This window comes from Periophthalmus magnuspinnatus, chromosome 10 (assembly GCF_009829125.3).
Source record: "Periophthalmus magnuspinnatus isolate fPerMag1 chromosome 10, fPerMag1.2.pri, whole genome shotgun sequence".
Lineage (NCBI taxonomy): Eukaryota > Metazoa > Chordata > Actinopteri > Gobiiformes > Gobiidae > Periophthalmus > Periophthalmus magnuspinnatus.
Window position 1 is genome coordinate 9878151 of NC_047135.1, and position 25005 is coordinate 9903155.

Genomic DNA, 25005 nt, shown 5'->3' on the forward strand with positions numbered 1-25005 from the left:
TCAAACTATTGGGTCAACACATGTCTCTACATGTCCCCAGAGCCAAAGTTAAAGCGTGTCTCTCACATTTTCCATATTCCCATCAGGCCCCAAACTCATCCCGGAGTCTGATGCAGCATTTTCTGAGTTTTATCGGTTTCCTGTCATTGTTAAACGTGGATGAGGGTCAGAGGGTCAGAGGACCCTCACCCATTAAACAGGAAGTGTAAGCTGATCACAACTAGAACTCCATTCAAGTTTAGTCCTGGTTCACTGAAGGATCATACACACCTCCCCCAATGCACTTGGCTACAGAAAATGGTGTGTGCGAAGCTCCTTCTTTACATTACATTTGAATTTATACTTCTGAAGGTGCTATGTTTATTTTTGATCTGCAGAGCCACTTCTACAACATCAATCTAGCACAGAACTGAATTTTATTCATATTTGTGCTTCTTCCGTCTGTGTTAAGTAACAATGACTGAGCTTATCCTAGTAACCGTGTGATAGGCAGGGTGGACCCTTGATTTAAAAAAAAAAAAAAAAGATGCATTCAATAGCCAATTGTCTATGCTGGAGTTAATGATTACCTAAATAGCATTTTTCTTTTGGTTTGTGCAAGGTGGTCAGATGTTTTGACAAAGCAAAGAGTAGCCACTTTGAGAATTAGAATATAAAATATAAAAAATATTTAGTTTCTTAGTTGTTTAACTTTTCCTCCTGCTACACAATGCCACACATCTTGCATCGTTTGATGCCTTTTGTATGTATGAAAGTCATAAACATACAAGAAAAACAATAAGAGAGGGTGTGTCCAAACTTTTGACTGGTAGTGTATACTGCAGTAAATTTGATTGCACATTTTAATCGTAGATAAAGCTCCTACCTGTAAAACACATTATACTTGAATTTATTAATGTGGTGTTTTCAATATTAGGGCCATTCTTGATTATTCATAGTGCAATTGTCTAATATAATTCAATATAACTTTGGTAAAATTGAACACACTTGTGCTCATATGAACCCCACTCTGAACCCCACTATGTGAATGGCTTTAGACTAAGTGTGCTGTGCCAGTTAAGTCAGATTCAAATCTACTTCAACTCTTGTTTCGTCATGATTGAACAGTTATTTCAGAAATGAAGGGAAAAGGAAGTGAATGAGGAAGGAAGTCTAGAGAGAAGCCTTGGGAGCTGCATCGGTGGAAGAGGACCATGACTAGCCCTGATTAAATCCTGGTTTAGACCTGATTTGGTCCTGGTTCAGTCCCAGTGAAGTTATGACTTGTCCTCATTGTGCCTTTTATTCTTCAAAAACAGGAAAAATGTGACGTGGTGAAGGCTTCCTGCTGCTGTGGACTCCCGGATCCTGGTTGAGTCTCTGGACTTTAGGCTTGGAAGAAATTTCTGTCTAAACGTGATTTTTAGGTCCATGTGGATTTTTTGTCTACGTGAATTTGACCCTTTTTGCATCTTCCATTGACTCTCACTAATTTGAATCAATGCTGTAATTATTAGTTGCATTCCTTTCCGTATTTGTCCATTTTGCTGTCTACCATGGCACCTATTTGTGGATATTAAAGAAAAATAGGTCAGTTTTAAAAGCCAGAATTGAATTTTAACCTGCTTTTGCCGTTTTACTTTAATTCAACTGTAAGTACGTATTACTATTTTCCTAGTTGCTTGACTTGCATTATTATTTTTTATTGCAAACACTATGGCACATTTGTTTAGTTATTCTTGCTATCAAAAAACCTGATGTCATCTTGTAATTGGCATTTCTTTTACAAAACTACTTCCTCATTTTTCCTACTAACCTTCACTAACCTGAGTCAAAGTGTCTCTGTTCTTACTTCAAATAATTGTTCTTTATATAAAGTCATAGCAACTAATACAGTAATGTAGGTCCAACTTTGTGTAACTGTTGCCCCCACAAATCTACTCATTACTCATATTTAAAGTCTGCTGATATTTTATCCATTTGTTTGTCTTTGCTGTGTAGACTCCTGGAAACAGTTTTCATGTAATTTATGCCGAACATATTTGCATGTTTTAGTTTAATCACCTACCTTATTTCTTTTTTCGAACTTAGCCAGTTTTACAAAGAAGCTAAAGAAAGTTTGAATTGCTTTCTTGTTTTTCTGTTCATCTCGTTCATTTTTGCTGCAATGTGACTGGTTGTTATAGAGGATGAGGTTCTTCTTGCTTTTGGTTATTTCGGCTGTCATCCAATCAGCACCTGAGGCAAAGGTAAGAATTTATATTAACAGGAGGCTATATCTCTATCAGTAAAACAATAAACTATATCACTAGTAAAACAATAACACTTTTTATATATTAAAGGTGCATTATGTTTTTTTTTTTTTTTTTTTTTTTTTTTTTTGTTTTTTTGGAGTAGGGTACACCACTTGCCGTTCTCCATGGAGATCTCAATGCCTTGCCTGGAATAATCCACAGCAACCTTATCTAACTCTGTGGAAATAAGCATGTGATGCCACCAGGGCAAGTTACTGACCTGTTGAGAGACAACACTGTTTATAGAAGTAATACATGTTTACAGTGTTTATTTCACCAATAAACACACCCGTAATTGAATAAATGCAAGATCGATGAGTTTAATGCCATATTGGGAAACTTTCAGGCAAAGCTATATCATCACTGTGGAGACAAGATGGTGCTAATCCTCCTTCAGAAAGGTTACATAGCGTACAAACAAGAACCAACAACCAGGACTGGACAGGGCTAACAAGGACAAAAATTATAGCAATGAAAGCCAGGTTAAAGCAGAATTAACCATTACAAAATGTGAAGGACTAATTAACTACCAAGCTTCAGGACAATGGTTGTACAAAACTTCAGTATTAATAAATCCAGGACTACACCAGCAGAACTGAAGAGTTTGAGTTTTAGTAAGAGCTTTGTTCAAATCCAAGTGATGATATAAGAATAACATTGTGCATTATTTATTTATTTATTTATTTATTTATTTATTTACAGAAAGGGCCTGGCTTCTGTCAGACGGAGGACTTGATTGAGACCCCTGGGATCTGCAGTTCCTGTGCCATTCGCTACACATGTCCACGCAGGCAATTCACTATCAGGACTGAGAACTGCACGTAAGAACTGAACCAAGACTGAACCTGGCCTGAACAAGGACTAAAACCAGGACTGAGCCAGGACTGAACTAGGACAATAACCAGAACTAAAACCTGGACTAAAACCAGGACTTAAACCAGGACTGAACCAGGACTAAAAACACCACTGAACCAGGGCTAGACCAGGACTAAAACCAGGACTTAAACAAGGACTGAACCAGGACTGAACTAGAACTAAACCAGGACTAAGCCAGGCCTGAACTAGGGATGAACAGGACTAAAACCACTGAACTAGGACCCAACTAGGGCTGAACAAGGACTGAACTAGGACAAACCCAGGACTAAAACCAGGACTGTACCAGAACTAAATCAGGAGTGAACCAGAACTAAACCAGGACTAAAGCCAGGCCTGAACCAGGGTTGAACAGGACTAAAACCAGGACTAAAAACCAGGACTAAAACCACAACTAAAACCAGGACTGAAACAGGACTAAACCAGAACCAGTACTGAACCTGAACCAAACCAGGACTGAACCCACCTAAATTCAAATAATTCAATCAGATCTGAACCAAAACAAAACCTGGACAGGACACAGGGGACTGATGCAGACTTATCTTGATATAAAAATTTTACATCAAGAGCTTTAAAAAGTTGAGTAACCTTAGAGTTGGTTTCTCTGGGACTAAACCAGAGAACTTAACTTGACCAGTCAATAAACTAACCAAACTACAACCAAAGAATTTTATGAGCGTTCTCTTGGTTTCTGCAGGTACCAGGTTACTGTTGGTGGCCGTCAGTTGGAGTTATCTGGTTGCAGAACAGTTTGTGGGCGCCGCTATTTTAGGTCCAAATGCTGTCCTCAATTCTGGGGAATTCCCTGCATTGGTAAGAAATGTTTAAATACCACACCATTTTATTCATCATTATAGGTAATTATCACTTTTTCAGTACCAATAGTGTACAGAAAGCCAATGTATTCATAGGTTTTATTGTAAAGGCAACATAGTCTTGTCCTGTTTAAACTGGTCTAAATGTATTGAGTTTTCATTTTAATGTATCTAGTACCCCCTAGTATACTATGTAGATATATATGTAGGCTATGAATATATTTATTAGGTAAAGTTTTATTATATGTAGTCAAGGTCAAGGTCATATTCTGTATCAATAAGACATCATTCTACTTCACACATTTTATTTTGAAACATTCATGAACTGTGAAAAAGGACTAAATTAGAACTTTTTAATTTTAATGTGCTACGTTTGTAGTTGCAAATGTATAGGCTTTTATTTGTTTTTCGTTATATGAAATTATTATTATTATTATTATTATTATTATTATTATTATTATTATTATTATTATTATTATTATTATTATTATTATTATTATCATCGGAAGTTTTTTATTTATTTGTATTTATTTATTTACAACAAGAGTGGTCTTTATTTTGAACTTATAATTATGCTAAAAGGTCGTTCGACTCTCTCAAAGAGAGAGTCGAACGAAGTAGTGAACAACAAAAGTAGTAGTGAACAACAAACAAATCAGTTTTAGCTTGTAACATGCTTCCAACTTTCTACTATGAAACTTTTTACCATTTTTACCATTTCTTATTTTTCTTACAGCGTGTCCAAGTTGGTCTGGAAAAACGTGCAACTACAGAGGCTCGTGCTCTGACGGACAAATGGGAAATGGGACCTGTATCTGTGACGTCAGTGTCCACCTCAGCCTCCTTTAAATGAGTCTGACAGTTTGAGCTTGTGTTTCACTGGCTGTTTATGTGTTTCAGGATAAATTCTCTGGTTTTGCTTGTAACGAGTGCAAAAACCCAAATGCCTATGGAGTGGACTGTGATAAAGGTATTATCTATATTAGAAAGTCATTGTGGAAGGTTATATATGAAACCTCACGATATTAAACTTCCTGTGTGTGTCAGAAAGTAGCTTATCTTTTCAACATAAACCTGCTTTTTTCTAAATGGCCAGCTAGACGAGATAACGATACATTTAAAATCTTCAGTAAAATAAGATGTCTTATTGTTTCATGTCTGAGTAAATGTGATAATATTTATTGTCATAGTTAAAATCTAAGAGTACAGGCCATAATTTACCACTACTGTATAATTATCTTAATAGTAAAAACAATGGTGGTTCCCCATAGTCTAAAAACAAGATCAACCCAAAAACATATGCTCGTCCACATTATTAGCGCTAATCACTAAGCACCTATTATCAAATCTATTTCACTAATCCATGAAAAACTACTATAGTCAAATAAATCCAGTATGGATTTTCCATGATACTTTCCCTGTCTAATCCAGTCCCTCATTCAAAGTGATCTGATACGTCGCTCACATACAACCATACTAGCGCTGCTATTTGCAATCATAGCACAGCAGACCTTTTTGATCAACAGAGGGAATAAGTTATACATTATCTCCATATATGTCTTGAATAAAATGATTTAAACATGGATTGCTTGTGCCACCATAACCTCAGTATAAACCCATGAGAAACACTCAACTATAAATCTCTTCTTGGCTTCTTTCCCCTTCTTGGCATCTCTTCCAAAAACATTCAAACATGAGCTATCATTCCTCATCCATTCCATCCTCATCAGTACAAACAGAACATAGACATCGTCAACTCTGCCTCCTGTTTTCATTTTGTGTGTTACAGAATGTGACTGTGAACATGGCATCTGCAACAAAGGTCCAGAGGGAGATGGACAGTGCTTCTGCCAGCCTCCATACACAGGCAAACGCTGCGACCAATGTAAGTTACAAAGACCCTGCTATAATCAAACATTTTATTTCTTGTTACTGGTTGTTTTCATATTCTGTGATTTTAACATTTTATCAGCCTGTGAAGTTCATGGAATACATATAATATTGGAATGTGGTTGGATAAATGTAGTCACATATAGAGGTGGGAGAATATTGAAAAAAATGTAGTACCACAATTGTTGTTTTGCAGATATCTAAAATTTGAATTTCAATTACAAGACCTTCATTTTACCATTAGATACCCACCTCATCCTAATGAAATATTTCCTATCTGTGTATCACCTGTGTACAGTGAGCTCCGGGTGCCGCTCTTGCCCTCCATTCTCCTACTGCAGAGGAGATGGGGACTCAGCTCTTTGTGACTGTCTGCCCGGACACAGGAGAACCAATGAGGGAAAATGTTTAAGTAAGTTTATCATATAAGACTAATAAGATGAAAATTTCAGACCCCTCCATGATTTCTAAGTGGGAGAACTTGCAAAATCACAGGGTGTTCAAATACGTATTTGCCTCACTGTAATCTCTATAGAGAAAAGTAAGAGGCAGCCCCCCACCAGAAAAGTTACATAGTGCACCTTTAAGCATGTATGAACTGTTGTTGTTAGTTGTGTGCACCGCCCGGGACTGTGATCGGAACGCAGAGTGCTTGTCTCAGGGGTCAAAGATCACATGTACCTGTAAAACAGACTATGAGGGAAACGGCAGAGTCTGTGTCCCCAAAAACCCCTGCAACCAGAACAATGGAGGGTGCCCCTTGAACTCCACTGTATGTGTCTTCAGCAGAGCCAACAAGGTCAGTCCTGGATTAGACCTGTTCAGAAACCCCCATATTGATTTAATACTGTATATCTTTAAATACTTTTGGATACAAGGAAAACATGCCTCTTTTAGGCACACTGAAGTGACTTTATTGCAATTAGCATTATAGTTCTAAAATACACGCTTGATAATGCTTAATACTGAAGGCTATTTTTATCACTGAAATGATCAGATTATAACTGGTGTCTGGTGAATGTGTATTGATGCAGGATCATGTGTTTTTGAATAAAAAAATGTATAAATAGGGCCGGATGATTTGACAAAAAAACAAAACAAAAAAAATCACATATAATCTATGCTCATATTGATTCATCCAGATTTTCACTTCAATTGTATTTGTCTTATTAAATATAAATAATATAAATCAAAATCACATTAAACATAAAGACTTCTAACACAAAAATAGTTGCATTTCTTCCCAGTTGTATGCTTTTACTGACAGAGGATTGGCTGCAGACGTCTCATTTAAACATAGCTAAGCATGTCAGTGATGATTAGTAAGGATTGAATCATGCTCTCAATTAATAAACAAACTAAAAAGTTCCCCATTTATATTTTTCAGAGGCATAACACATTATAAATATCAAAACAGTCCATATAGTTTATGACAGTAGCTTCAAGTTTATGTTAGTTCCTACTGTCTAACCTGCTGCTTGTGTGTAATTCTCAGTCCACATGTCAGTGCATGGCAGGGATGAGGCCAGTAGGGGGCAGTGCCCGGTTCGGCTGTGAACTGGTGTCGGCCTGTTTAAAGGACTCCTGTCACCCCTCTGCTTCCTGTCGCACCGGATTGGATGGACATGCCAGGTCTCATAAGCTCATAGTCAATTTGTTCAACATGACTAAAGATCATACACACATTATTTTTATTTTCCAGTTGATCATATTCTAGGGCTGTCATTGAACTTGATAAAGGTACATTTGTCTTCCCGTGCCTGTTTTGTAACTGTTTATTCAGTGCAAAATTTAGAAACACAGATTCCTATGTAGTCCATTCAAATGCTAATTGCAATGCTAAAACAAGAATACCTGTGGTCAGTTAGCTTTAAGATATCAAAAATATGTACTGAAAATTTTAATATATTTTTTTCACTCATAACTTGTGCTGATTATGACTTCTGCCTATAGATGTGAGTGCAGTGCGGAGCAGATTGGTGATGGGTGGAGGTGTTATGGAAACCTGATGGAGCAGCTTCTTGAACTGGATCGAACTGGAGACCATCAAGGGAATCTGACTGCCACCATTACTCTGTTTGGTCAGTTACACCCTGTCATAAAAATACAATGTCATAAATATCTTCATGTGATTGGAGAAAACATACATCTAGAGCAGCCAATACATTCTACCACATCAACAATAAAATAGTAACAAAACAATGTATGAACAGTTATTTCTGATTTGAAGCATTTGGATGGAAATCAGGTGTAAGGTCCACTGATCACTCTGACTTTATTCTATTTTTTGATTGAGCAGTTCTCTGCTTACGATAAACACTAAGTCTAAATGTTTCTAGTCATTTTTGGCAATATAAAGTTTCAGTGTTCTGGTCAAAATCTAAATGTGTGTTACCTCCAATGCCCTCTGCTATTTCCAGTAGTTGGTGACATCACAAAAGCCTGTCCTGATTATAGCCAAGAATTTCTCATTACAAACACCTGGCTGCAGGGGCAGAGTTTAAAACAAAACCCAACAGGCTTTTGGGCAGACATTTAAATATTAGGAGCATCATGACTAAAACTGGACAAATTCAACTGTTCTGTTCATCTGTTAGTCAACTTAAACCTGGACTACCTCTGCTGGCCTGAGACTTGGCTCAATAAAAACTCTCCCTCTGCAGCACTTACTATTCCTGGCTATAATAGTTATAGGAAGGACAGGAACGAGGGTGGTGGTGTAATGATCTGCATAAAAGACAAGTGTCAGTGACAGACAGTGTCATGAAATGCAATGCCTAAATGATTATGAATTGGAATGGCTAGGTGTAAATATTATGCTATCACCCCAAATGTCTTTTATTATTGTTATGTATCACCCCCCTTCAACAAATAGTAGTTTTTATGACAATTTTGAAACACTACTTAAGGAATGTAATACAAAGATATTTAGATTTTTGGTAATTTTAACATAAATTGAGAGGACAAATCTGGCAGAAAACATCTCAAAAGAATTGCAGATAAATTTGATCTGATACAAAAGATTAAAGGGCCCACAAGGATCACACCATCAAGTAGCACCCATATTGATCTAATATTTACAAATCGACCTGAGAGGTTAATTTAAAACTTTCTGACAACAATCTGATCCTTACAGCAAGAAAGCTTTCAAAAAAGAGATTCTACCCAACAACCGAAGAAAATGAATATGTACAAATTCCTAAAAACAAACAAGAGGCTTTTAAAAACGCAGTGCAGCAGATTGAGTGGGAAGGGATACTATCAGGAAGCTGTGAAAGGGATAGTGAAGTTTTTACAACTACAATAGAAAGTCTAATTAAAAACTTCAGCCACAAAATCAGCAACAAACATAATAAAAATCTGATACCCTGGATGAATTCAGACATCCTAAGACTAATGAAGGAGAGGGATCTAGCATTGAAAGATGCAAATAAAAACAAGACGACTAGAGCAAAAAAAACTGTTAACATTAAGAAATAAGGTTGTAAAAAACATATGAAAAGCCAAAGCCAACTTCTTCCTGACTATAACTGAAAATGAAAGAGGTAATTCAAAAACTGTTTGGCAGCACCTGAAAAAACTTACAGGACATGGTGCTAAAAAGAAAAAGCTTTTAGAAATCAAGGTCAATGATAAAACAACTGACCCACAAAAAGTTGCAGAGGCCTTCAATAATTTTTTCTATGAGTCCGTTTCCTCAATAGCTCAGTCTTTCCCATCCAAAAACATAAACACTTTACCTATATTCACATCAGAGGCACCCTTCAAATTAGTCAGTATCACTGAAACTCAAGTTGCTCAGACAATAAAATCAACAATTGAAAACAAAAGGACATATTTTGCATAGATACATTTACATTAAAAGATCTCACACTCTCATCCCTCCAATAATCAAAATTCTAAATGATTCCATACTTGAGAAGGCATTCCCTAGGGTTTGAAAAGCAGCGGCTGTAATTCCAATTTACAAAAGCGGAGATTTTTTAACAGTATGCAACTACAGACCTATTAGTATCCTACCTGCAGTGTCTAAAATAGCAGAAAAAAATTGTAGCTCAGCAAATAATCACACATCTTAAGACCAGATCATTCCCACTGCATTCTATGCAGTTTGGTTTTCGAGCTAAGCATTCTACTGAGACCGCAAACTGTTATTACACTGAAAACAAACATTGATTAGACAAAGGTGGCGTGGTTGGTGAAGTCTTTCTAGATCTAAAGAAAGCCTTTAATACAGTTGATCACAAAATACTGCTAATGTGGCCTACGGTCACCCGCCGAGGGTATGTTTTTAGGGGAGGGGTTTAAGGCCCAAGGGTCACAATCAAATTTACAGTGTAAAAGACACACAGGTAAGATCCTGAATTAAAAGATGAGAGAGACGTGAAGAACGATTAAAATGATTTTATTTAAAAAGTTTTGATGCTAATTCAAATTCTAATATTTGGCTAAAACAAAATAAAGCTAAACAAGGCAACTAAATTTAGAAAAATATATTTATTTATAACATCAAGTTAAAAAGGTAGAAAATTTTAATTTTATTGCAAAAAACAGCAACAGTTGAATTCCCATTTAAAATAGGCCTAGGAGTAAAACAAAAGCAGTTTAAAATGACCAAAAACAAAATAAGCTAGCTGGGGCCACCAGTGGTGAGCAGACCATCTAGGGCAGGGGTGTCAAATTCATTTTCACGAAGGGCCACATCAACAAAATGGTTGCTCTCAAAGGACCAGATGCAAGTGTAAGATAAATGTCACTACATTTTTATCTTGTTAATTAACCATTTCTATATTTATTACTTATTCAAGTTAGAAATATTGCATATGGATTTGCATAGATATGAAAAAATGGCTGTTTAACTGTGTATCTAATGATAAACTGACATTTTAAAACAGTCATACCTTTTAATTTACTTGTCATGGGCTACATAAAATGATGTGGGGGGCCACATTTCTCCCACGGGCCTTGAGTTTGACACATGTGATCTAGGGTGTGCCCAGGGGTGCTACCACATACTCACCTCAGTGGACACAGCAAACGGCACAGCAAAATGAAAAGTGCATAAAACTAAACTCGTGATCCCAGTGCAATAAATCACATGCGAAGGTGGGGGGGACCTCACCAATGAGCCTAGCCCAACCACCAGAAGGCACCCACCGTCGCTGAAATGAAACAAAATAATTATTCAATCCAGTTGGATTGCCACCCTTCAAAGCCCAGCAGGAATTAAACCAGCCCTCTGCCGCAGATTCACCATGGGTTGGACTCCCCTAGACCACCAGTGCAGAGCAGGACTAATGAAAATAAATTAGATTAACTTACAATTTAAGCCATGTATTAAGAGCCTCTTTCCTACCTCGCAATCAACCCAAGTCAAGGCACAGCAGCAAACAGTGTGAGGGTGGGGTCAAGGGTGGAGCCCATAGGAGTGCTTTCAAGGACAGCAAGGGAAAGCAGACAACCCCACTACACTAACAAAACTTTACAATTTCAACTTCTCACCTGATACAATATAATGGATAGAATCATACTTAACGGATCAATACCAGTCTGTTAGAGTCAATGATTACCACTCCACCCCCCTTCCTTTATCCACAGGGGTTCCACAAGGTTCTATACTAGGTCCATTGCTTTTCTCCCTCTATATAAATGACCTCCCATCAGTTTTTCCTAATGTCCATATCCAAATGCATGCAGATGACACCATTATCTACACGCATGGCAATAACCCTTCACAAGTGGCAGAAAAACTAACACAATCCATTATTCACATCTCTAAATGGCTAACTCAGTGCTGTCTACAACTTAACATAAGTAAAACAGTTTCAATGTATTTTTCCAAATCCAACAACTCCTGCAAATGTCTGGGTGGGTGGAGAAAAAATTCAACAAGTCTCAGAATTCAAATATCTTGGAATAGTAATTGACTCCAAACTCACTTTAAAATCTCAGATAAAAAAAGGTGTCCAATCGACTAAAACTCAACATATCCAATTTTCGGTTAATCACATCTCACTTATCCTTGCAGGCAGCAAAACTGTTCATGCACTTAATGGTTCTATCACACATCACTTACTGTTTCAACACATGGTCCCAGGCAAATAAAACAATGCTAAAACCAAGAGTCACTTTACAAACAGACAATAAAACACTGGATGAGAAGTCACTGAGACCATCATTGCAATATTCTCCAAAAACATAACCTGTTAAGTTGGGAAAACCTCATTAAGTATTCAAACTTTTGTCTAATCTATAAAATTATTCATGGTCAGTCCTCTCCTCCACTCACCCATTTCATCAGCACTAGAACCACCACACAACGTCTCACTCAAGGGGAAGCCCGTGGAGATTGTACAGTTCCTTTGAGGAAAAGTGCATTCAGTCAGAGCATTCTCAGTTACAGCCTCTCAGCAATGGAACTCAGTCCCCAGCAGTATTAGAGAGCTAACCCCATACAGCTCACACAAAAAACACGTAAAGAACTGGCTAACCTCCCAGCAAACCTGTGATCATTAAGAGTTTTTACTATATACTGTATGTGTGAGCTTCTTCTGTCTGTCTTGTGTCCTGTGTTTCTTATTTCTGTGTGCTTGTTTTGTTTCGTAAAGTATAATGTTCTTATTGCCTGAATTGTGTACTGTCTTAACTCCACTGTTTGTACATTTGTAATTGTAACTTGCACGGTTTATAATGTTATAATTTTATAGTCTTTACTATGTTTTAGGATGATTAATTAGGATGATCAATTACCATCAGTCCAGGGACTATAGATGAAAAATAGCCTATCTGGCTAATTCTGGTGCATTTACAGAAATGTTAATTAATGTACATTGTCCCTGTCAAATAAACTAACTAACTAACTAAATAAATAAATAAATAAATAAATAAATAAATAAATAAAGTGTAGATACGTGTTAGACTAATCACACTGTTCCTTATGCCTCTAGACCACACCCCTCCTCCTCTCTTACTCCACTCTTTAGTACACAGGTACTGCCCAGTTTAGCAGCTCTATTTGAAATGTGGTTGTGGGCGGAGTGTAGGTGGTTGTGGGTGGAGTGTAGTTTTTTCCCCCACCCATGAATGAGTGACTGACAGGTCATGGTGTACTGTGAACAGTTTATGGCTTGAGTTACCTTCTAAAAGCAGTACTAACACTTAAAATACAAAGTATATAAAGATTGTTATGAATCCAAACTGCATCCAAAATGTGACTTTTTGCATTTTTGTGCATTTCAGAGAACGGCTGCTCACTGCTACTGAATCATAATGGACCCTTTACAGCCTTTTTCCCTCTGCTCCGGACTCCACTCACGGTAGGTCACATGATACACCAGATTTATTTAATATACGTGCTGGAATACAGTTTTCTGTCCTCTTCACAAACACTATTCACACAGAATTCAAATTACAATCTTTGAAACTGAAATTATTCCCCAATCCATGCTTTTAAGTAAGATCACGCATGGGAGGGTGCATGCATGTCTGTGGTGCAATGTTCAGCAGTTACAATGGTGAAACAATGCATACGCCATAACTGCAGTTTCATGTGACTGTCTTTTCTTTTTTAACTTTTAATTGGACAAAAAACATCATTGGGTTAGATTAAAGTTTATGATCATTGGATTAGATTAAAGTTTAAGTTTATGATATTACTAATCACTTAATTCAAAGTTTCTCTTAATATTTTTCAGAAATGCTTTGCCACAAAGTCACAAGTGTGTGTGTCTCTTTGTGTTTGGTGCAGGGCGTGAACGAAGAGCAGGTGTGTAAGAACCACCTGATCCTGGGAGAACACCGTTACAAAGACCTGGAGGGGATGGACTTCAACCTGTATGGAGGAGGACGTCTGCGTAGCAAAGGCAATAAGGTCAACACTCCAAAAATACATGGAAAACTAATCATTACAAAAAAAATCATTGTGATATTACTAAAGAAAAACTGTGTATTTACATTTTAGCAGACAGTTACTTTTTTAATACTATCCAGAGAAAGGTTATAGAGACACATTACAGGCAAAGAAATAACATAACATGGTAGCCGACTCCCCTCCAGGAAAGGTACATGTGCACCTTAAAGTAAGTTTCAAAGTGTGCCAAATATTATAAATCAGACTTCAGTTTTCACAGAGATATTCAGTGGTATAATCTGCATAGGCTCATTGTTAATGGTTCGGAAACAAGGAAACAACCTCTCAGAGAATGAGTGAGTGAAAGTGTATAAGTGTGTGTTTGTGTCTGCATCAGAAAAGATCAATCTTTCTCTGTCAAAGTCCAGTTTGACTCGGACTCTCTGCAGATTGTTCTTCAAAGAAAGCATCTTATCCCATCTGGGTTGAGAGATAGCATGGCACTGCCCATCCAAGAGACAGATTTCCCAAACTCCTGTGTTCATTGGTCCCTTCCTATGAACAGACTCACTGACCACACCGACAGACCAGTAATCATCACCACAAACTTCCACGTCCCAGATGTAAATACCTGAGCCAAACCCCTCTGATCCCAGGACTCGGCACCACTGAAACCTCTCCAGATTTTCTGGAACCTTTTGTCTCTCTCCAGATGCCACACTGGTCAGATCTTCAGACAGAGTAAGGTCTGGATGTGCTGTGTTTGGATCCAGAACAATAGGGTAGAACTGGACCAGGTCTTTCATGTTCCTCCAGATGGTGAAGCCTAGATTGCCCAGATGTTTGGCCTGGTCTATCAGAGCTCCTGGTCCCATCTTTGGTCCTTCCACCAGGGGGCAGCGCTGCATTCTCTCCAATGCAGCCTTGTACTGCAGCAGGAAGGAGACGTCCTCAGCTCCCATGTGCTTCTCTGTGGCTGCGATGGTCTCTGCCAGAGCCTCTGTCTCTCTGCTCACAGCCGCCATCTTGTCCTCCAGGCTCTTCCTCTTCTGCTGCTCTTCCTCCCTCACAGCTCTGACTCGGGCCCGCTACTCCTCTTCTAGAAACTGATGTAGCTTTTTAAACTTATCCTGGATCTGTCTCTCTGTTAGCTGGGCCTGGGCCTCAACATGAGACACTGCAGCAGAAAACTGGAACTTGCTTTTCTCCAAAGCCTAGAAAAATAAAGTTGAACATTTCTTTTTATTTAAAAAAAAAAAAAAAGTCAGCTGCCAACCTTTTTTCTCATACGAACTAGTGCTGTTTTATTATTCACATTTGATTGATTTTGCTGGCCGTATTTTGGCAAAATAGACCACATTGTCATTGTGGTAGATTATAAAACAGCAGTGAAAGAGCAATCTGGAATGTAATTTCTTTATTACAGAATGACTTCAGATCATAGTAGTGGCACCTAGGCTCTTCTGTGAGGAGCATTTTGGAGACAAATATTTAACAGTGTTGAGACGAAAATAAACATACTATGGCAAAAAAGTCTCTGCAGACCAGACAGACTGGCTGCTGATGGTTGAAACAGTACAGCTTCAGCTTCTCTGAGTGCTTGCTACATACCACAATGCTGCTCTTTTCAAAGTCCAAACACAAATTTTTCAAAGCCAAGTTCTGTGGTGGATCTTCTCTGGAAGACCGTCTGTTACAAATTGGACATGGCCTGAAGGGCTTCTCTTCCCACCAGGTCTTCAGACACTCTCTACAGAAGCTGTGGCTGCACGACAGGAGCACCGGACCTCTGAAGACTCTGTAGCAGATTCGGCAAGACAAGTCATATTCTGATACTGTTGCCATTTTCTTTAAACTTGAGCTGGTGCAACAGTAAAATGAAAGGTTTCCACATACAGTTGTGTTTGTAAAGTAAAGTAGGTTTTCAAGGTCAGCCACTGTCCAAATTACTAAAATGCTGTTGTAGTGACTCATAAAAGATATTGAAAGGATTATTCTTTGATGCAATGGTAGCCACAAAGTCACAATGATATCGTTGCTTCCTATCTGGCATGCATGTGATGCACTGGGCTTATGAAGTGAATCCACTTGCACAAACCCAAGATTGTGAAACTCTCGATTACGAATAGAAAGTATGTGGAAAATTTCCTTCATTATTATTCATTTCCCTTTTTGATAACCGTTTCTCATTCTCCTTTCTTCTTCTCTTTTTATTTTATCTTTAAAACTTACTTTTTTTAAATTTTCATTTTTTATCCAATCCAATCCAATCTAACTTTATTTCTAATGCACTCTAAAAACAACAGGCGTTGACCAGAGTGCAGTACACAACAGACATTTTAAAAACATAGATAAATTACAGACATACAAATAAATAACTATAAACTGTACACTATAACATATCAATGAAAAGCTAAAGAGAAAAAGTGCATTTATGTGTTTTTCCCCCTTGTGTTAGTATGTTTGGCCAGTGGTTTGGGTCGGTGTGGTGAGTCGGTTTCAGTGGGGTTGTGTCCTTTGCAAAATTGCCTTTGTTGTGACACCCAATTTAATGTTAAAAATATTCAATAAACAATTTCGAAAAAAAAGTGTAACAACTAACCCATTAAAATGTGCGATTTATACTTTTGAGTGAAAAATAAATAAATAAATAAATTTATTTATATAATTTATATATATATATATATATATATATATATATATATATATATATATATATATATATATATATATATATATATATATATATATATATATATATATATATATAGTAGTAAGTAATTTTGGTAATTCTAATTTCATATAGACTTAGGACTTACATCGAACAAACCAGATGGATTGCAGTGCTAAAATGCACATTTTCAATACCTATCCATACAAGGCTTTTAGGGCAGTTTGTAACAGTTTAACAAAGATATAATAAATAAATAAATAAATAATTAACACAGGTTTCCTCCTAATCCACCATCTCAAGTCTTTTTGAAATTCTGGTTTATCTAACCATACCTTTATTTTGTTTGTATTTTAATCACAGAAGTTGATCTTGATGGACAACCCCAGTGTTGTTTACACAGTGCTCAGTGAAAACCATCCAGCTGCAAATGGAGTTATTCACGTCATCGACCGTGTCATGATTGGCTCATTGGACAGACCCACTCGCAATGAAAAGGTATGGTTAGACCTGGCTCCGGCCTGATACTTGATTAGATAGACCTGGCTCCAGCCTGATACTTTATTAGACCCGATTTGGACTAGTCTTTAAACAATTCAATGAATTAAAATGTGGTTTCCTTATTATTATTTTTATTTTTTACAGTATGCTGACTTGACGATCAGAGAGATTCTGAGAAAAGACGATCAGTTTAACCGTTTCCTGTCTCTGGTGGATGTGTGTACATTTGTGCCATTGAAAAAACAAAACATTTTTAAATTAATTTATTGTATTTTTTGTACATTTTGTAAATCTGCCCCAACAACAGTGGAATGTATTACTGTTTATTGATATTTGAGGTTTTTTTGGCAGAATTGTGGTGCTTCTCTACCCCTCGGAGGACCTGGACCTTTAACAGTATTTGTCCCGACCAATCAGGCAATAGATGCAGCTCGAGATGGCAGCATCCTCTACATGCTCAACAGTGTAATCACAGCTTTTCCTGAGCAACTAACTAGTGTTATTTGTACAATTTTCATCAATGCTTTTGCAAAACAATGAAGAATGAACAGACATTGAGCTTGCAATGTGAATCTAGACCACAGCACTTATCGCTGGAATTAGAATGGACTCAGCCCAAGTCTTTATTAACTGGTTTAGTTTACAGTATCAAACAATTGTAGCATAAATAACTCCACCAGAATCTTACAAGAAAAAATTAATGATGGGCAGTTAGAGTTTAGAGTGACTAAACCACCACATGACCACATCTCTGAGAAAGCTCTGTCTTGCTTGAAACAGGCTAAGTTGTTTGAACAAAATCTGTCTCACAACATTACTTAATAGAGATTAATTGCAAACATGCATGTGTACATGCATCTTTTTCTAATCGTGCGTCATGCATTATAATCTTCAATCAGGAGTTTTTATCTGAATGTAGGTATTGTTTATTACATTTGACAGTAGATTGAGCTCACCATAAATTCTAATACTTTTTACATTCTTTACAATAAAACAACATCATAATCACTAATGCATACGAGTCAAGCTTGGCTTCAGTCCTTGTTTGTTCTTTTCTTGAGGTGAATTTAACTGATTGTGATTCATTCATGTTATTTAAGGCCAAACACAAGATGCAGGAACTGCTCAGACACCACATGATTTCACAAGCCGCGGTGAGCACCACTCTGAGTCTGTATTGTCTACCACGCCACACAATTTTTAGTGGACTGCACCATGGTGATTGTATTTTATGTGTTTGGTTTAAAGATGCTATGAGTCAACAGTAGTCTCCTTTGAATTATTCTTAGTTTTTTCCATTAACTGTCTTTAAACAGTTTGATAAATAGAATATTTTTTCTGTTGCAGTTGACATCAGATGAACTGGCTGTTCTACCTCAAATTCGCACTATGGCCAATCAGTTCATCCGTGTCTCTGTGACTGACAATGTGAGTGTTTTTGTTTCCTTGGGCAAGGACACTTCACCAACCTTGTGTCCAGGTTACAGTAGGGCATGTTTACAGCATGCATATCATGATTGGTAATTAATATATATTGCCTGAGCCAATGAATAAATAATGCAATTTGATGAAAGTAGTAAATCATTAATTAATTTAGTACAGGGTTTCCAATATGCTTCGAACTAAACTAGCTACAAATGCAGGGTGATGTAAGGGACAGATTGCGTTTATGAATGTGTATGAATGGCTTGAAGGGCAAAGGTGATAAGCGGTACTAGACAGGGATACTTAAATGTATACTTTACTGTGTAGAACAAAATGACTCCTATTAACCTCTTAAATCTGCCACACAGGGCCAGTTGGTGCTTGGGGATAAGAGCATCCACCTTGTCAGCACAAACTTCATGGCCTCTAATGGGATCATCCATATGATTGACAGGCTGTTGGTCCCACCCACCATTGTTCCCATAATGCCTCATCGGTGTGATATTGTCGAGAACAAGGTCACTGTGGTGAGTTAACCACTTTTAAACAAATTATTAAGTGTCAAATGGGATAATAGGACAGTAAAAACTGAGAAAACGCAAGGTTACTAAACGTAACCCTGGTTCTTTGATAACAGAGTGAGGTGTTTCACCATGGGAATTGGCCTGGGTGTGACCATCCACAAAAGCTGATTGATTGTTTCTCGAGCTTCACCCCCTCTCCTGATACAGTCAGCCTCTTCCTTATGCAATCATTCTAATTCTAATTTCTTACCACTTTACAAGGAGGGCAATGAAGGTGAAACACCTCAGTCTGTTATCAAAGAACCAGGGTTACTTTAAGTAACCTGGAGCTCTTTTTTTAACATCATTCGGTGTTTCACTATGGGGGCATTGCAAATAAAGCTCCTGAAGCAGTGGGTCACTGCAGTGCCAGACAGTGACCTTAAATGGAGCCAGACACCCTCTGTTCTAAGACTATGCCATAGAAGGGCCAGAGACATCCACTCTATAGAACTGCAAAAGGTATGTGGCGATGCCCAACTGGCCACAGCGCATATATCCTGGATGGATAAACCTCTGAACAGGGTCCATAATGTAGTTACACCCCTGGTGGAGTGCGCCCTCAACCCCTGTGGAGGTTCCTCCACATATCCTTGCAAGTGTAAGCCAACGAGATGGCTTCAACAATCCAGTAAGAAAGACAAAGCCTCTGACTGGACACTGGCTTACCCAAATGAAGAGAAGCTGATACGAACAACTGATCTGCCTTTCTAAGGCCAGCTATTCTGTCAACATGTACTCGCGATGCCCAGACACAGGGAGTGAAGTTGATGCTCTTTAGAAGAGAAAAAAAGTGGAGGATGAAAGGCCGCAAATTCTAAAGTAAAACAGCTATAGGTCGTATCCACCTTTAGCACAAAGGCTGGGTTGGGGTGCAGGCGCACCTTGGATAACCCGGGGGCAAACTGCAAACATGTCGAGCTAACTGACATCCATTGCAGTTCACTAACATGCTTCACAGATGTCAAAGCAAGAAGCAAAACTGCCTTTAAGGCCACATTTTTAAAGAAACAGCCTTCAAGGGCTCAAAAGGGTGAAGACAAAGGACCTCCAGCATGACCAACAGGTCCCATTGGGGAACCGGGGCTTTAACCACTGGGAGCTTTTGACAGACCAGGGGATGTTGACCCGCTGTCTTGTCCCTCAGACCCTTAAGGCAGGCTGAAATGGCAGTCAAGTAAACCTTGATAGTGGAGAAAGCTTTACACTCGTCCACTAACTGTTGCAGAAAGCACAGCACATTGGAAAGAAATGATCTGTCTGACCTCACACCACTCCTCAAACACACGCCACTTACAGTTGTATAAAGAGCGAGTGGAAGCAACCCTGGCACGCTGAATAGTGTCAAAAACGTGCAGGGAAAGAACCAAAGCTCGGGGTTTAGGCCGAGATGTTTTTCATCCTGGAGGATTTTGCTCGCCATGACACGTTAGCAGAACCACACACTGCCACTGAATCGTCAGCAAATTAATGCTAACTGCTCTGGTAAGCCCCGCCTTAGCATGATAGCCTGAATAAAACACTGGTTAACAAATGAATGTTAACTATGAAAGCTAAGTACAAAGTACCGGGATGGTCAGCAACCAAATGCCGACCTGTTGCACAAATGACAGAAAAGGAGTAGCTCACCTTGACACAGTCGCTGCCCTAACAATTGTTATTAACTAGTAATAAGTTTGTGAGTAGTTACCCAGCGTACGAGCCGAAGCTGTCAACGACTGCCTTTACGGCTCTTTTGTGAATCGTTATCTGGCCCATAACATAACCCGGGTCCCCCATGTGAAAGTCAAGTGACTTACCAGTTGAGCTAACCAGTGAGCTATATATTTATATGTATATATACATACTGTGTATATATAACACTGTACCTGCTGAGAAGTGCAGAAGTCTCATTGACAGTTACGGGAATCATTTGATTGCAGTGATTGCCTCAAAAGGTTGTGCAACAAAATATTAAGTTAAGGGTACCATCATTTTTGTCCAGGCCTCTTTCATGAGTTTATTTTTTTTAAGTAATTCTGTTGAAGCATGATTGAAAAGCAATGTCTGACTTTCATTGGTTGAATTTCAGAATTTTTATTTATTATTACTTTTGTAAGATTCAAGTTATTTCTGTGACCATTGTGATTTTTCTTTCATTAACTGAAAGGTACCAACAATTTTATATATATGCTAATTGCTGCATTCCTCCAAATAGGAAGTGAGTATGGACACGCACTTCCAGCTCCATCAGCTGCAACTCACTTTACATTGAGAAACTGTAGCCCCTCTCTTCATTACTCCTGCTTTCATGCTCATCATTTTTCTTATAATGTTCGTATTAATCCTCTCTATATGATCCTTGTATTTTCATTTTGCTGTTGTGTCTTTAAATCAAAATATGAATGTCAGGTACCTTCTGTCCCCCGAGGTTGCTCCTGCTAGTGTTAGCAAAAGGTTTGATCGACAGCGTTGCTAAGCTCCCGCCCGCTGCTAAACAAGCGGTGTTGGTGGGAAGGGGTGTTACTTTTAACAGCCTTGTTCTGGACTGGCTCTATGGTTGCTCTGATACTCATGGTCAAAATTCTAAGCATGGAACTCAGCTCCAAATTCTTCCCTGTAACTGCTAGCCTCGATGAGCTTCATTTGACTGAAATTTCTTTCCAGGGCCCCTGTGTTCGCTGCAGTTACCTGTTTGAGACAAGCTGTCCTGTGGGAAGTATGGAGATGGTACCATCCTGTATTATACTGTACTTTCTATTATATTTGAAACGGGCTATTAAACTTGTGTGTGTGTTTTAAGGAGAGCCACATGACAGGATGCGAGTACCTGATCTCTGACTCTCAGCCAGTTCTGAGCAAAGGCTGCGCCAAATACTGCAACACCACAAAAACAGTAAGACTTTTGGAAACAGTTACGGTTGGTGCAAGTAAGAGAGTAAACTTAGGGTCTGCTGTGATTGGTCATTGAAAGTGATGTAGTTTAGGCACAAGGTTATAGTTATAGTTAGTGAGGAAAGTAAGTTAGGAAATGGTGAAGGTTAGGTTTAGGAAAATGCTTTGGGTTATTGTCAATGTGTTAGCAGTAACTTTTAAAAACAGTTGTTACCTACTAGCATTATCTCAACTAACACCATAGAATAAAATCAGAATAAAACAGACAATATGACAGTTAGGCCTGCTTATAACAAGTTTGATAAATTACTGAGAGAACCATTGCTACCTCATCCCTTCTATCCCCACAGAGCCTTCTATCTAGCACTAAACAACTGTTGGTAACATTTTATATTAACTACACTTTAAATAGCCACAATAAAGCATGAATGAAGACTTAAGTAATGAACAAATAATTTATTAAGAATGATTTAAGCTTAGGAATTACTTAAAACTCTAACCACAGCTGCTTAATTAAGTGTTGCTAAGTCTGAATCATTCTTAATAAACAATTGTTCATAATGAAGCCTTTGTTCATGCTTCATAAAGTGTAGTTATTTTAAAGTGGTATCCGATTGTTATCTGTCAAGTTTGCCTTGGAACATGCACGTAATGATGGAAAAACACATCTCATGCCAGAAAAAAAATATGTTGCTTTTATCTGTTTATGCCCTTTATACTATACTATTTAGAATATAAATGGGAGGAGACTGACACTATCTCTATGCAGGTGGAAGAGTGTTGTAAAGGGTTTTACGGTCCAGACTGTAAACCCTGCATCGGAGGCTTCGAACATCCTTGCTTCGACAAGGGGAAAGTGAGAGACAAACTAGTATTTTATTAATGGTCACCTTGTCTTCAATTATGATAGCTTGCAAAAGTAGGTTGTGTAATGTAGAGGTTTGGAGATATGCAAAGATAGAATATTGAGTTTATTACCCATAATTAAAACTATTAACAAGTACCTTAAAAAGAGAAACATCTTGTGTAATCTCCTCAACAACTGTATAGTGATATTTCTGCTCTTTTGTGGTTAATTTTATGGTCCATTCACGTTTTGCGCTAGATTTGAACCTCAGTCAAGACATTTACAGGCATTTTTTAACACATCCATGATGCATGGTTAAAATGTCATCTGAATATTAGATTATACAAAAAAACAAAAACGAGATATTAATTTTTATCAATGTTTCCCACATCTCGTGTCATGTTCATTTGTTGAATTATACTCTAGAAAACTGATTAATGCCTACACCTACATTTGAAACAGTAGCTCATTTGTTTTGGTCAATAATGCTGCTCTTTTATTGCTTATTTATTGATTCATTGGCAGAGGGCACATTAATGGACATTATAATATGACTCTCCTGCAGTGCTCCGATGGCATAAATGGCGATGGGTCATGCTCTTGTCGGCCTGGCTTTGTGGGCGTGGCGTGTCACATCTGTTCAGACCCCAGCAAACATGGAGAGAACTGTGATGAAGGTGACCAAACAAGAACATACGCAAATAGATTGAATTTTAAAAATGTGATTAATATTGATTAAAGGCACACTGGCAAAAATGTGGTCTTTCTAAAATATATATGTAATTGGGAATCAAGTGTGTTTCATGAAGAACCTTACTACGGCCTAGTGTAGACATCGACCGATGTGAGTTTTGTCATGACCAATGCCGATACCGATTGTTTCAACGATTGAAATCAGAACAACTGATGTCTGATAAGCTCTGGCGGTGTTTTTGATAATTTCCCTCAAATTATATGAATTGAAATTGCAAAACAAACCTATCCACAATCTTGTTTCACTAGTGCAAACCAATAACCGCTGTGTAGTCACATTTTAGGGCATTGCTATCTGTGCAAGTGTTCAGGCAGAGCAAGCCAAAGCAGGTTTATTTGTATAGCACGATTTGTACACAAAGTAATTCAAAGTGTTCAAAGAATAAGAAGGACATTAAAATCACACAAATCAAAACATAAATAATCACAAATAATCATCATAAAATTAACATTAAAACAGAAGAGTGCAGAATAAACACCTTTCAGTCATAGGTACAGCTAAACAGAACTGTTTTGAGCCTAGATTTAAACATTGTCAAAGTAGAAGCCTGTCTCACATCTACAGGAAGACTGTTCTAGGTTTTAGCTGCATAAAAACGCTGATTCCCCATGTTTAGTCCTGACTCTGGGCACCAGTAGGAGGCCGGTCCCTGAAGTCCTCAAAGTGTGAGATGGTTCATATGGCACTCACATGTCAGAGATGTAGTTTGGTGCTAGGCCATGGAGAGACTTGTACACAAGCAGAGCTGCTTTAAAGTCTATTCTTTGAGCTACAGGAAGCCAGTGTAGAGATCTGAGCACAGGACTTATGTGTTCGTACTTCCTGGATCTAGTCAGGACCCGAGCAGGAGTTTTCTGGATGTACTGCAGCTGTCTTAACACACGTTTAGAGAGGCCAGTGAGCAGGCCGTTACAGTAGTCTAATCTACTGGAGACAAATGCATGGATAAGTCTTTCTAAGTCTGGTTTTGACAGTGAATCCACTGGTCCATATTCACCTGCTGCCAGTGAGACATAGATCTGAGTGTCATCTGCATAGTTGTGGTAGGACACATTATTGCTGCGTATTAACTGGCCTAATGTTTTATCTGAGACACATTTTCCAATTTCAACAAAGTGCTCCCTGTTTTCTAAATAGGATTTGAACCAGTTTAGCACCGTACCAGAGATGCCCACCCAGTCCTCCAGTCTCTGTAAGAGGATCCCATGATCCACAGTGTCAAAAGCAGCACTCAGATCTAACAGGATCAAGACTGAGACTTTGCCTGCATCAGTGTTCAAGCGAATGTCATCGGTCACCTTGATAAGAGCAGTCTCAGTGCTGTGGTGGGGTCTAAATCCTGATTGGAAAACATGAAAGTAGTTCTTCATTTGGAGAAAGTTAATAAGCTGTTGGTAAGCAACTTTTTCAAGGACTTTGCCTAGAAACGGCAGATTAGAGATTGGTCGGTGATTGTTCAACATTGTGGCATCAAGACTGCTTTTCTTTAGGAAAGGCTTCTGTGACAAAGTGGGCCTTTGTCCCTTTTGATAGTATTATGATTTGGTTTTTGCACATGTCTGTTCATTTTCAATAACTTCAATACTAAACTAAATAGAACTATCCCGGGTTTGTTTTGTTTAGTTGTAATCAGTTAAATCACCACACTTTTGTTAGTTAAATATATTTTA

At 38.1% G+C, this 25005-nt stretch overlaps 1 protein-coding gene and 1 pseudogene across 1 annotated transcript in view; one reads left to right on the plus strand and one right to left on the minus strand.

Annotated features, from left to right (window-relative positions):
- Nucleotides 1-2168: 2168 nt before the first annotated feature.
- Nucleotides 2169-25005, plus strand: part of stab1 (stabilin 1) — a 124924-nt gene continuing 102087 nt past the window's right edge. Inside the window, exons 1-22 of the mRNA XM_055225063.1 lie at nucleotides 2169-2228; nucleotides 2976-3094; nucleotides 3844-3959; nucleotides 4698-4783; nucleotides 4862-4931; nucleotides 5751-5846; nucleotides 6150-6263; nucleotides 6463-6650; nucleotides 7347-7483; nucleotides 7805-7932; nucleotides 13091-13167; nucleotides 13599-13721; nucleotides 16735-16869; nucleotides 17017-17088; nucleotides 17224-17337; nucleotides 17973-18026; nucleotides 18220-18300; nucleotides 18666-18824; nucleotides 21507-21569; nucleotides 21643-21735; nucleotides 22504-22590; nucleotides 23147-23258. Coding sequence (XP_055081038.1) covers nucleotides 2169-2228; nucleotides 2976-3094; nucleotides 3844-3959; nucleotides 4698-4783; nucleotides 4862-4931; nucleotides 5751-5846; nucleotides 6150-6263; nucleotides 6463-6650; nucleotides 7347-7483; nucleotides 7805-7932; nucleotides 13091-13167; nucleotides 13599-13721; nucleotides 16735-16869; nucleotides 17017-17088; nucleotides 17224-17337; nucleotides 17973-18026; nucleotides 18220-18300; nucleotides 18666-18824; nucleotides 21507-21569; nucleotides 21643-21735; nucleotides 22504-22590; nucleotides 23147-23258 — 2284 coding nt within the window. The remainder of the gene's footprint in view (nucleotides 2229-2975; nucleotides 3095-3843; nucleotides 3960-4697; nucleotides 4784-4861; nucleotides 4932-5750; nucleotides 5847-6149; nucleotides 6264-6462; nucleotides 6651-7346; nucleotides 7484-7804; nucleotides 7933-13090; nucleotides 13168-13598; nucleotides 13722-16734; nucleotides 16870-17016; nucleotides 17089-17223; nucleotides 17338-17972; nucleotides 18027-18219; nucleotides 18301-18665; nucleotides 18825-21506; nucleotides 21570-21642; nucleotides 21736-22503; nucleotides 22591-23146; nucleotides 23259-25005) is intronic.
- LOC117377496 (zinc-binding protein A33-like) lies at nucleotides 13961-15545 on the minus strand (annotated as a pseudogene).